Source organism: Argiope bruennichi, chromosome 3 (genome assembly GCF_947563725.1).
Source record: "Argiope bruennichi chromosome 3, qqArgBrue1.1, whole genome shotgun sequence".
NCBI lineage: Eukaryota > Metazoa > Arthropoda > Arachnida > Araneae > Araneidae > Argiope > Argiope bruennichi.
Genome location: NC_079153.1, coordinates 137,899,361 through 137,913,471, shown reverse-complemented (window position 1 = coordinate 137,913,471; position 14,111 = coordinate 137,899,361). Strand labels below are relative to the sequence as shown.

The 14,111-nt window shown below is 30.4% G+C and overlaps 1 protein-coding gene across 1 annotated transcript; it reads right to left on the bottom strand.

Annotated features, from left to right (window-relative positions):
• Positions 1-260: 260 nt before the first annotated feature.
• On the bottom strand, positions 261-9,259 carry LOC129964120 (uncharacterized). The gene is made up of 3 exons (XM_056078810.1): positions 9,067-9,259; positions 5,178-5,280; positions 261-567 (listed from the first exon to the last, which is right to left on the bottom strand). The coding sequence occupies exons 1-3, from the start codon at positions 9,114-9,116 to the stop codon at positions 394-396; spliced, it is 327 nt and encodes a 108-aa protein (XP_055934785.1). The 5' UTR covers positions 9,117-9,259; the 3' UTR covers positions 261-393.
• Positions 9,260-14,111: the final 4,852 nt, after the last annotated feature.

The window sequence follows — 14,111 nt, the reverse complement described above, 5'->3', positions numbered from 1 at the left end:
TCCTCCGATTTTTTTTCCAAATTGGCTAAACTGCAGATCATAAAGTTTTTTTTATGGAATTTCAAGAACAAAACGAAGTTAATTCTTTAAAGATAATTAGTAATATTTAATGAATAATAAATTCAAATTGTAAATTCATATGAAACTTCAAAGATGCTAATATTTTTTTTTTTTTTTTTGCATAAACTTATTATTCCCCTGTACATATAAGAAAACAATTCTGGATTTTAAAATTTTAAAAAAGTTCTTAAAGAGAATTAATATATTTCCCCTAGAGAAATGAACTGAAGATGATAGAGGCATCACTAAATTATATCAAATCAAATAATTTCTAAAGTACAGAAATAAATAATATATTTTATCAAACATGTTAATTTTGTAGAAAAAAAGTATTTACAAAGTCAAACAATACGAAGGAAAACTTTTGTTAGCAATGGCAGTCTCATAGGAAGGTGGCTCTTCTATTTGCAGACGCTTTACGTAAACTGCACTTTCATAATCAGGCGGAGCTTGACGGAAATTTCCATCCATTTGATTGGCTCTTGGTGCGGAAGAGATAACGTACACCTAGAAACAGAGATTTTATTATGGACAATTTATAAGAGCACAAGTCAGCAAAATATTTGTACTAATGTATCAGTTACACACTTTCATTCGACGAATCCATTGTTTAAGCATCTATTTCACATTTAACTTTAAGCGCTATTTTCTAAATATCTTTTTAAGATAAATAAAAGGCGAAATTTAAAATGAGAAAACTGTAACAAATCCTTCCATAACTCAATAATCAGCCATTCTTAAGAATTTTCTTTAATCATTCCTGTTTTGTATTTTTCAAAACTTAAAAATTAAAATCCTGTCTGTACGTTATAAAAGGACCCATTTTAAACAGAAAACTATATTAGTTTCACTTTTTTTTTAATGCTTTGCAAATCATGAATAAGCAGAAAAACAATCCTAAAAAAGATCCCTGGGATTGACTTTCTATAATAATGCATCTTTTATATGCTAATTATAAGTCGGAGGGGGGGGGGAGAGGATGCTACGAGTGGACACAAAAAAATTGTCATAATAGGAAGAGAGATAGCGATGATTTGAAGAAAAAAAAATGATGTCAATATATATATATTACTGGAAAAAGTTTGAAATCCAGCGTTTTACAGAATGCTGAAAACAGGTTAGAATAGTATAAAACGATTAATATTTCCCATATTTCGAATACTTTGAACTTTAGACATCCCACATCTACTTATAAAAGAAATTATGCTCTACAAACTACAAACTTACGCATGTTACCCAGAGTTGCATAACTTGGCCCATATGTACTTTGAAGGGGAAAAATGAATCCTTCGAGGTTTTTTTATATTTAATTACAATTTTAATTAATTAAAAAATGAAAGAAATTTTTTTGACATGAGTCGGCACTAACTTTTGAAAGAACTGCAGTTCAAAAAAGATTTTGATCTCACTTTTGGATTAAAAAAATATCTTTTCGATAGTGCATGTTATTTTGTCGTATGATTTTTTTTACCAATTAAAATTATTTTACGCATATTCTCCGACACGATGTGAATAATATAGTGAAATAAAAATGATATTTAACTGAGTGGGCACGAGCTGCGTGAAAAAGCTTTTATCAGTGTGTTGCCAACACAACATATTGATTTGATTGATTCACAGCAATTTGATAAAAGCTCAAATCAAAAGATCAAGTTAATTTTTGCTGCAAATTAAGCATATAAGATTGCAGTTTTTAGTACCGGTTACTACAAAATAAAATTAATGTTTTTTTTTTTCTCATTAACGCAAGAAAACAGTTTCTGGGATCTTTCAAAATATCTATATCATTTAATAATTATATGTTTTTTAAAGTAAACATGTTATATATTCCGGTTAAATGACAACTAATTAATTCCCAATCACTAATTTCTAAACTATTAGTCATATACATACATATCAATTAAAAAATTATCTAAATGAAATAAAGAATTATATGTTATGCTGTTTAAGTCAAGAAATATTCTAGTGACATAAGGGATTTTAAACTTACATGCAGACCTTCAGACCCATGAGTCTTGCTCAATGAAATTTTCTTGGGAAATTCTACTCTTTTGTGACAAAAACAGTTGAGTTATGAAATTATAAATAGCACTATTTTATAAAAAATGCATTTCTGTATATTAGAAAGTGCATTTTCTTGCTTAGAAAAGACAGAAATTATTATCAAATAAAAGTAAAAATAAAGAAATAATATAATTAAATTCAATTATCCTTTGTAAAGGAAAGGAAATAAAGGTTGTTTGAATTCACTTTTTCTATTGACGTTATATAGCGTCAAATTATACGAAAATTTAACCACAAATATTTCAGATGTTGCTATCATTATTCATTAAATAAAAATAAAAATAATATTAAAAGAAAATCTAAAAATAACAGGAATTACGAAAATCTAACAAGATTTTTGCTATAAACATGGTCTATTAAAAACCATAACTAGAAATCCTGCGGAATAAAGGGGAAGCCAATCTGTTCAACCATTCGTCTATATGACATCACAACGCAAGTAAGATACTGAAGTGTGGCCGAGGAAATTGAATTAGTAGAAAATAGTGAGTACAAATGAAGACTGTGAGCAATGGATTTAACTTTACTAGTGAAGTAATGGATATTTCAAAATGGGGAGCAAGAAAGGTATCATTCATCATTTATTTTTATCTTATAATTCAACAACTTCACGGTTACTTTTCACGATTTCTTTGCAAGATTACATTTTTTACTGTCATTTTTTATTTTACAAAAACTCAACCCACTAAATATTTATTATAATTGATATTACTACTTAATTTTTTTTGTGGCTGTTCTTCAACCAGCCATCAATCTGATGCTGATTGCTAATATCCAATTACTTAATAGCATTTCTTTGAACTCTTACCTTATGATGAAATGAATGGTATTCATTTTCCCTCAAATCCCTAATGATCTGGAACAGAACACACTGCCTATTACTAATCGCACTTTTGGAGTTTACCAACTTTTGTTCCTATTCATTTCTTGGAAACATCGGGTAAAAGCCTGCTCTGTGTTCATCTGTTGTCATGGTATTATCAACTATGGATGGACACTAAGTCTGTTTTCTCAGTATGGTTGTTCTACATATTTTATGAAACTCATTCTAGTTGCGAGATTAAGTAAGAAAATTGCTTTTGCCACACCGAGTTTCTTTCGTTACTGAAAGAGTCGGAACAATTAACTTCAGTGATAAAGTAGAAATTTTGTAACATAATTCTATTTTTGTTTTTATCATTTGAACATATCTTTCCTAATGCGGATAGGGATTGTCAGGGCAATAGCAGATTGCAGAATTTTTCAAATGCAAAGATTATCTAAAAGAAACTTTTCTATCGTTAATCAATATATAAAACCTTTTATAAATTCATTAAAAGATTCGATACTAAATAACATTTTTTATGTCTTTTATTTAGAATAAACACCTGGGAAAAGCATAGATTTTTTAATAGAATCTTTATTTAATCTGCGGATTCTAAAATTTGTAATTTTTTTTTTATGTCACGGAATGGTATTAAGAGCGTTGAGTCAATAACAAGGACAAAAGAAAATATTTTTGACTAATATGTCAATAATGACAAATATTTTTGATAAATATGACAATAATGATAAATATTTTTGATAAATATGACAATAATGACAAAATATTTTTGAGTTTATTTTGCATTTTAAAAGCCATAAGTGGACGAACACACAGGAAGCTTTAACTTTTTCTTTAGGAAATGACTTTTTCTTTCCAATCTACTGATACTGTAACTGAATAAACTATCAATTGGCACCGATGCTAATATTGCAAAATTTCTCTTTTAATTTCGACCGCACGTGATATTGTGAGATTCTTTAAAATTATTTTACGGTTCACGTACGAAAATTCTCTTTATTTAAAATATTTCTTCTCATTTCGAAATACTTATAGTATTGTTAATAGATGAATTCGTTGAGGCATTTTCTCTCTGATACAATTGTCTGAGACACACCCACAACAGGAACACAACTGACTCAGTTTCAAGACAGAAGGATCCCTTTTTCAGACCTGATTCCATCAAAGACTGGCCGCCTTGAATCTGCTGATGGGCAAAAGTGTAGAAGCTCTGAATTGAAGCTTTGAAATGGAGGCGCCACTTTAGCTGCCCTCCTCACCGTCAAACCACCCGTCGAAATTATGAGATCCAATGCAACAAAAACCTTGAATATTTTGAAAACAGAATTATCAATTTATTTAAACTAAATCTCCGATAGTTTCAAACAATAAGCTCTATTATTATAAAAGATTTCTTTTGTTAATATCCGTCACTATTTGACACTATAAAAGATTTAAAAGAAAAATATGCAAATTTATTTTAGTCTTCTTGAATGGGTCATAATTTTAATGGCAATTATCAAATTTATAACTATGTTTTATTTTATAAAATTGAATTTCCTTAGTTAATCACTGTTCACTGCTTTTTTTTAAATTTTATTTCTATTTATATCAGTGGATCTTCAATTCGTTAAGAAGTTTCGAAATTAAAAAGGAAAGTCTCAAATGAAATAAATTACATGAAAATGAATAATGGAGAAAAATCGAAACTCTAATCCAAAACATCATAGCATGATATTCCTTTAATCTGGCTTGATTGCATTAATTGGTATTGCATTCTGGCTTAAAGATGTTTACATCATGCAATTTACAGAAAAATTGAAAGAATTAAACTTTGTTTCGCGCTAGCACATAAAGTATGAACTGAAAGAGGTATTTTATGGGCTGCTTACTTGATGTAGTCTTAATTTTCTTATCAACGACATTTCATGTTTAAAATGAGTTTGACGTGGCTCTCAGAATTTTTGTAAAAGACATTCAGATAGAATGCATGTTTTTCGCTATTAAAGGCTCCGTCTCTGCAGTTCATAATTGAAGTCTATTTCAAGCGTTTCTTTTCATCCTTCCAGAAGGAGAGTCACCTGTTTTGCCACGCATTCCGATAATTTTGAATTTTCATAAACAAAGAAGGTTTTGCACAACTTTCAAACATTTTTACCTTTTTCTCTCTATACGATTTCATTTCATTCGAATGAAATTAGAATTCATCTCACATCGTCATTATTCCAAACATCACGTCATTTATCCCTACCTGTTGCGTTGGGTTTTCTGATTGGGCTTCTTGTTCTTGGAGTTTCTTCTGACAGATGTAACACAGGAGAAATAGGAGGCAAGTACTTCCACCGAATGTCGCCCTAAAATCAAAAATTAAAAATATAATTTTTTATATAATGATGCCGTGAAGTATTTATTATGTTAAAACAATTATTGTTTCTTGATTGCCTCTAATGGTATGAATCATTATTTGTTGAATATATACAGTGGCTCAAACAATTGAGAGTATACCTTACTTTTACGTGATAAATCCGACTTTCAATATAAATAAACATTACCGAGAAGTGGAAACATGTTTCCATTTTTAACAATACAAATGTTTTAATTTAAAGTAAATATAAAGAACAATCCTCTAAAAATTTCTGAAGCATTTTAAATAGCATACGCAGATTTTTGCCTCAAAAAAATTGAGAATACACCAATGAAATTTTTGTAATATTGCACATAGAAAGAAAGTGTCGGTATTTAATTGCATGTCGGTATTTAATTGCATGGCTTTTATAATGGTCTCTAAATGTCGTGGCACCGATTCGACTAATTTTTGGTAGTATCTGAAGATATTTTACCCATTCTTCTTGCAACACTTGTTTTAAATGGGTTTTGTTTCTAATTTTGTGTTTTTGGACCACTCTTTCGAGTGTGGCCCACAGATGTTCAATTACATTAATGTCGGCAGACTGTGGTAGTGTTTGTAACTGTTGTCTACAATAAAAAAGGCATCACATTTTGTCGTTACGTGCATTCTGTTTGGGGTCGTTGTCCTACTGGAAAATGAAATTTTCTTCTAAACTCAAATGTATAGCATTTTCCTTTAGATTGCTGCGAAGTATATCTAAGTAAACCATATGGTTTATAACTCCATCTACAAAATCTAAGTTTCGAAAGACATACAACTCCAAATCATTATGGAGTCACCACCATGTTTAACTATAGGATATAAATTTTTTGAATCCAAAGCTTTGTCCATTTGATGCGATGGTTGTCACTGCCACAAATGTTGAGTTTACTTTCATCACTAAATAACTTTCTTCCAAAAGTTATTGGCCATCAATTGCCGAGTTTTTGCAAACTTCAAACGCTTTTTCTAAATTTGCAAGCTGATGAACAGTTTATCTCTAACAATCTTTTCTATTCAGCTTGTCTAATTACCTTTCGCACAGTGTCAGTGCTTACACTTCTGCCTATGATTTGGGAAATTTCTGCAGCAAATTGTATGAACCATATGGTCGCAGCAATTTAAAGGAAAGTGCTAAAAATTTGGATTTAGATAGAAATTTCCTTTTCCAGCAGGACAGCAACCCCAAACAGAATGCACGTAGCGACAAAATGTGGTGTCTTTTTCATTGTAGACAGCAGTCATATACACCACAACAATACCTCAATCTCAATGCCATTGAATATATGTGGGTCACACACAAAATAGTGATTCAAAAGCACACAATTAGAAAGAAAACAATTGTTGCATGAAGAATGGAATAAAATATCTTCAGATACCACCAAAAATTAGTCGAATCGGTACCACGAAGTTTAAAATCCATTATAAAAGCCAAAAGAGATGCAACTAAATACTGACACTTTCTTTCTATGTGAGATATTATAAAAATTCCATTGGTGTATTTGTTCTCAATTTTTGTAGTAAAAATCTGCGTATGTTTATTTAAAATGCTTCCAAAATTTTTCCATTTAGAAATTGTTTGTTTATTGTTCTTTATTTTTACTTTAAGTTAAAACTTTTGTATTGTGTAAATCGGTAATGTGTTATTTATATTGAAAGTCGGATTTATCAAGTAAAAGTAAGGTGCACTCTCAATTGTTTGAGCCACTGTACATTTGTTCCTTTGCGAATTTTCTTTATAATGTATGGAAATTGTATAGTTGAGAAATTTATTGTAGACTCCATACTGCATAGAAATGTATTGCAAAATCTGTAAACTATCTCTAAACGATATTTCCTTACAATCTTTCTTCTGAAACAATTACACAGTAAATAGAATGAAAACATTTTTAAATAGTAAATATAACTTTAAAAAAATAATTTTATAAATATATTAAAAAGAATAAATAATTTTTTTTCATTAAATATTTGGAGATCAAAACAAAAAGCGTAAAATCGGGTGGCACAAAGAGGAAAATTTTCAGTAAATTGTAACTGTAATCACATATTTTAATTTTTGTATTATGAATGTTTAGGATTTTTTTTTTCTTTCTTTCTTCCGTTATTCTTTGTGGCTTTACGGCCTTCACCCATTATTGTCTGTTCTTCAAAACTTTGCGATTTTAATTTTGACTGCAGATATTTGATTTTTAAAAAATAACTGTTTCGTGCAACGATAAAAGCGAGTGTTTTAAAAATTTTGGTATAAATTAATTTTTTTAAATTTCATTGCGGCTTCTGAAAGAAAGTCAAGACTCTTAAATTTCATTAGAGAACTAAACGCCCATATGAAAGGTAATGCATCGTCGTTTTTGAAATGCCGAGTTCTGAATAAAAAGTTCTTTCTCTAGCAAGAGGTAACTTGAAAAATAAGCCAAAATATCAGTTTTTGTATCATTTGCATAAATTGTATTTGTATAATTGCATCTTCCCTTTCTTCCCGAGGGAAGAAAGGATCCAATAATTTGATCGCTTAATCTATTCTGTAAACAGGTTTCTTTAAAGGATTCCGGAAATTCAGGAAATGTTGTTTGCATTCTACAACTATGTCGGCATTATGATTACATACAATATAAATAAATCATCAGTATTCCTAAACGTTCTTTCTTACTAAAATATTCTTTTAGAAAGTACGCATTTTTTTTTCCTGAATTGGCATTCCAATACTTCTTTGAGATATTTTAGATGTCCAATTTCCCAAGTTTCTTTTCCCTTTTTATAAAGTCGAAATTGCAACTGTCGTTCAATCAAAATGAACAACAGTATGCAAGACTGACAAATTTCATCGACGTTGTTACGATTGGATGATAAGTTATTGGACATAGATTTGAACGTTACAATTTGTTTGCGTTAAATAAATTTGTCTTTATGAAAAAAAAATATTTTAAAAAATGTGTGATTAAACCATCTAAACTTAAAAATAAACCCAGTTCTGCAAATTTTGCAGATAAAAATATCAAATTTTGTGCGTGCATAGATTAAAGGAAGAGAAACACTTTATCAACTAACACTTTTACTTAAAATTTTCTTTTTTTTCTTTTTTTTTTTCTTTCTTTCTTTTCTTTTAAATTTTTTTACTGTCAACCTCCCCCAAAGCCAAAATGTTTTCATATAATCTTCCATCTTATTTAATGAAAGTGTGTAATTGAAATTATCTGCCTAGTTGCAATATTAAAGGAAATAAAAGTTTATTTCATTCTTTTCAAAAGTTTATTTCATTTCATTCTTTGACAAAAAAGAATCCGACTTGATTTATCGGAAGAAATTGTCCGTTTAATACTATTCCTCTAGATCACCGAAATATGCAGATAAAAGTTTTGAGAGTGGGGGTTCAAATATCGTCTTTGATCATTGTTCAAATTAATGAGGTTCACTCCAAAATACCTCTCGTGTAGCTTCAAAGCAAGACGTTAATTTGCTCAAACTAACTAAACGTAACTTCGAGGCGCACATTCTTAGAGGTGTTTGGGAGAAGAGAGACAAACAAATGGAGCAAAGATGTGGGGAGAAAAAAAGATGAAATATTAAATTGCTGGAAACAAAATGAATAAAAACACTGTCAACACAAAATAAATTATAATGGAAAGATTTAGGGCTATCTTATTTTATATAAAATCTTGTCGGATGTTTTCGAAAGCAGCTTTCTAGTAACAGTTATAATGACAAGTAAGAAAAAGAATCCACCTATTGTGTATGAGAAGGAAGCACTCACCATGCGACAGGCACGCTGACGGTGTTGGTGTGGATCGGTTCGCTTCCCATGAATGCTGCACTCAGGTGTGTCCATCCCACCACGCACCCTGCAGTGCAATGACGCCCGTTTTTCCGAAACTCGCTTTTCCCGCCCAGGAGAGATAAACACCGGAGAAAATTTATTCCAGGAAAAGTTGATCGATTCCGGTCGATCACCCCTTAAAACAGCTGTGCGTGCGGACAGCAATGTTTCCGCGTCCAGCGCAAACGATCGTAATAAAACTGTTTTGTGATATCTTTGTCTGCTTTCTCCGCTCTTCCCGGGTCTCTTCCCCTCACAGCTTAGCAAGCAAAAGCAAGTAAATCAAAATCGTTTGGCAGTTGAGTTTGAATTGAGGTCATTAACTTGACAAACACGGGATGCAGAAAAGATTGGGTAAGGTTTATTTCTATTGGCAGGTGCTATTCCATTCTTGTATATTTTATGCTGCAATTTTTTTTTTTTTTCTGTTATTGATAAATGGAGTATATAATACTCCAAATAATTATTTAATACTTCTTACAAATTTTAAATATTTTCCCAAAATATAAAAGTAGATTTAAAAAAACATACATAATATAGCGGCTTATTTTTAATATCTAGTTCATGACTTTTGATAACATTTTTTTAAGTATTCATAACGACTTTTGCTTTCTTTTAAACTTTAATTAATACACGTTTACGTTATTTTTAAACCATTCCATTTTCTTTCAAGATATCAGGGACGGGGGGGGGGGAGATAAATGCATATTTCTGTCCTATTTCGGTCTCAGTAATCACTTTGTCACATCATTTTTTACTTTTTTTTTTTGACAGTCTACACATTAATCATTAATTCAAATCTATAAGCAAAATAAACTTTTATTTTTATTGTTATATTTTAGAATAAAATATAATGTTGAAACATGCCAAATTTTATGTTGATGAATTTCTTTTTCCTACTCATTTCTAATAATACTTTTAAAGTTGAAACAACTAGACTTAATGATTTGAAGTAAGACATGGCTGAAAACAAGAATAGAAGAAAGAAGTTATGACTTCCGACATCTATCTACATTTCCAATCAGCATTATCTAAAAAAATGATAGACCGACGTGCGCTCTGACAACAAATCGGTCATTGCGGTTGAGCAGATGCTGGAGACTTACCACCAAGCAAAAATGTATAGCAATTTCTCTTGAATAGTCTTCCAGGTATAAAAATTCTTTCCTCACATATAATCAGATTTATATACAGTTGTTCCAAGGTCGTTTTGCTGGCAGAAGACGTCACATTTCCCCTACGAAATGGATCTTTACTCATTAGTTACGAATATTTTAAAGGATCGTCTAAATGTGCTAAACTAAGCGAGAGTAGGCCAAACTAAGTCAGTATCACAATATTCACACTAAGATCTCTTAAATAATTCCCATTATCACCTATAAAAGTATTCCAAACATGTTGGTAGTAAGTTTGTATTTTTCTTGGAAACTAAATCTAACATTAAATAAATGGAAGAAAATTAATAATAAAACGAATTTGCTTGAGAGTTCTACTAGAACATGAAAATTGATAGATTGATCGGTGTTGTTGTCGTTTTAAGCAGAAAATATGTATTCTTAATAAACATAAGAAATAGTGAAAAAAATATAGAGGAAATTAGAATTATAAAAACTAATGTTAGACTTGGGCATATATTTGTCCAAAAAACAGTGCATTATTTCAGAGCCGAGGGAGAGGAGGGGGGGGGATCTGGATTGTCTTAGAATCTGCACTTTTGTCATCAATTAGCTATACTTGAAGGAATAATAAAACACAATATTTTATTTTATCCTAGAAAAAAATTTATTTCTCAAGACGTTATTTTTGCGAAATGTTTGTTAACATTTTTTTTTTAAATAATGTAGTTGCCGAAAGAAAAATTTGTTGCCTTTGAAAAATCGGCAAAACCATGTTCGCTGTACAGAAAAAATATCGATTCCACTTCATGTGAAACGAAATATTATCTATTTAACTAGTTGCCATATCAACTTTATTAAACTTTTTTTTTAATATTTCAGTATTTGTAACTAAAATTTAAAGTGCTTAAAATATAATCAATATTTATAATAAAAATTAGTTACCCCTTAGAAATCAGGGTGTCTATAAAGCGTGTAATAAAAATTGGTACAAGCGCTTACGTCCTTATCTGTTAGAATTAGGGATACATTTCCAGTTTCAAACTCCCATCAAATAATGTACCCAAATATGTGAAAATAATACTTAAATTTTTGTGGAGGTTAGAAGTTATAAAAATTAAATCTTTTCACGACCCCCATAGCGGCCAGATGTAATTGTGTAAAATGTTTTTAACACTCGTCTATACGCATACAAAGTTTCATTTTTCTATCTGTAAAATTATCTGAGCTATTAAAATTCATATTTATTGATTTTAACCATTTTTCTACACCTCAGACTGATATTTCAACGAATCTTTTGTAGTCTTTTCCCGTGATAATTTAATCACAAAAGGTTGTGAAAGGAAAAGTAACAAAATACATTTGCATAATGATGATAATACATTTGCATAATGTACATTTCCATAATACTTTTACAAATTAACTTTCACTAAATTTTGAAAAATGGTCAAATAAAACATTAATTAAAGTACTATAAAAAAATTTCAAAATGAAACCCTTCAACTCCTATATTAAGTTGCATTTTTCGAATAATATTTGCGTACATACTATGCAGTTTATCACTAGCGACAAGCAGGGCTTCTTGAATTTATCGGCAAAAATCTGCTAATTCTATAGGAGAACAAACATATACTGTCGCTACAAGCCAAACTCGGACACCATAGGTAAAAAAAAACTTATATTGCCAAAATATTTTAATTAGAAAAAAAAAATCCGTTTCAGAATTCAGAAGAAGAACATTAGAATTCTTTTTAACAGTAAATTTATTGAACAGCTACAAACAGAACCAAATAGCGCCAATTCTTAAATTATAATTAACAATATAGACATAAAAGTAAAAATTTTGAAAAAGAACCCGTAAGCCAAAACTCGGACATCTTACAATGCAAAACGAAATAATTGGAACTCTGGGTGAAAATCACAGCCAATTTTATAGTAAACATGCTAGTTGATCATGGGAATTTCCCAATAGTGGTATTTTCATTTATTGTGAAATTAAACATTAATTTAATTAAAATGTCAAGGCAAAGGATTCAAACGAGCCTTGAGTTAAGAAAACTGGTTATTAAGCATGCTGAAGAGGTAAAGTCTGCACCAAAAATTATCAGAACTTGTCGACAAAAGTCATCCAACGGTTCATGACACAATAAAACGTTTCAAAACCAATAATCATGTGGAAAATAAGCCTAAGACAGCCCAAAATAAGACTTTCACTGAAGCAGATCTGCAATATTTAATAAAAAGATGAAAGAAAATCCATTCCTTAATACACCTAAGCTAGATATTGTTGTTGAAAAGAAAGTCAGCCTATCAATAGTAAGAAATGTGTTCGAAAAGGCAGATCTCAGTGTAAGAAAAGCCAGACAAAAGTCTTTTATAAATAAGCGAAATCAGATCTAAAACAAATTCGCGAAACAGGGACTTAAATGTGCAATGAACGAAAAAACATGTACTTTTTTTTTATTGGGAAAAATGTCTTATTTACTGAAGAGAGCAAATTCGACATTTTTAGATCCAATGACAAGCCTTACATCTGGGGAAAATCGAACAAGGAATTGCGCACAAAAAATTTGAAAGCAACTATGAAACATGGAAAACATGGCGGCTGATCAGTTATGCTCGGAGGGGGGGGGGTCGTTTTCAACTACTGGCTCAGAAACTCTGCATTTTATTGATAGGAGAATGGATCAGAGTACGTACCTCGACATTTTAAAGAAAAAATTTGCCACAATGTGTGTAGAAACTTTCTCTTGGCAACAACTGGCGATTTTACTAAGATAATGATCTGAAACATAAAGCTAAATAGGTGCATTCCTAGCTCTTATTTAACTGTCTTCATGTCATGGACACTCCACCCCGAAGCCCCGATATAACTCCCATCGAAAAGTAATGGGAATACCTTAAGAGAAATATCCGAGGGCACGCCGTTTCCAGTAAAGATGAATTAAAAAGAGTATTGTTACAGGAATGGGAAAATATTAAACACAATTTTGTGAAAAATTGATCCAATCTATGCCTCAATACTTTTAAATGGTTATAAAAAACAAAGATTTGCATACAAAATATTAATTCATTTAAATATTAAAATATTACTTATGTGAAAATCTTCTTATCCGTCCGAGTTTGGGTTGTGCATGATTTTTTTTTTGTTTTGTTTTGTATTTTGACATAATTTCTGGTTAAAATGAATTTATTTATAATTTTTATTATTTGTTTTTATAATTTCAATAAATATACTATTGAAAATTTATTCAACAATGTTTCTCATCATTTTTGGTTTAAAAATTCTGATTGCATTAGTATCTTTTCTTTGGTGTCCGAATTAGGCTTGCAGCGACTGTAAATAAAGATCAACAGGAATCAATCAAGTGATGCAGAGGGAAATTCAGCTCGTGATTTTAAATCAGTTCCTCTGTAAAGGAATTCGCAATCCTACAGCTGACATACAACGAGATTATCTGGTCGAGACGGCATTATCTGATTGATACTGCATCTGTCAAAAGCCAAAGAATTTAGACATGATGCCATTCAAAAATTACTGAATGTATCGGCCACCATTCAGCATACTGTTATAAGAAACAGGATCAATTAAAGAATTTCTAAAAATTCTACATCATCCATTTGTAGAAAATTATTAATAATGATGATCCTCATGTTGACGAATGGTTTTTCGTTCGGAAGTTAACATTTTGATAATTGGCACTTCCATTTCTATTGAAAACTCTTTCGTCTGCCTAAATTACATCTGTGATGAAAAGCAATTGAATTAACCTCAAGTCCAAAACAAATACATGCTATGTTTGGTAGCTATAAGTCAAATGGCTATAAATCAAACACGCATTCATTTTATTATAAGTAAAAAATAAA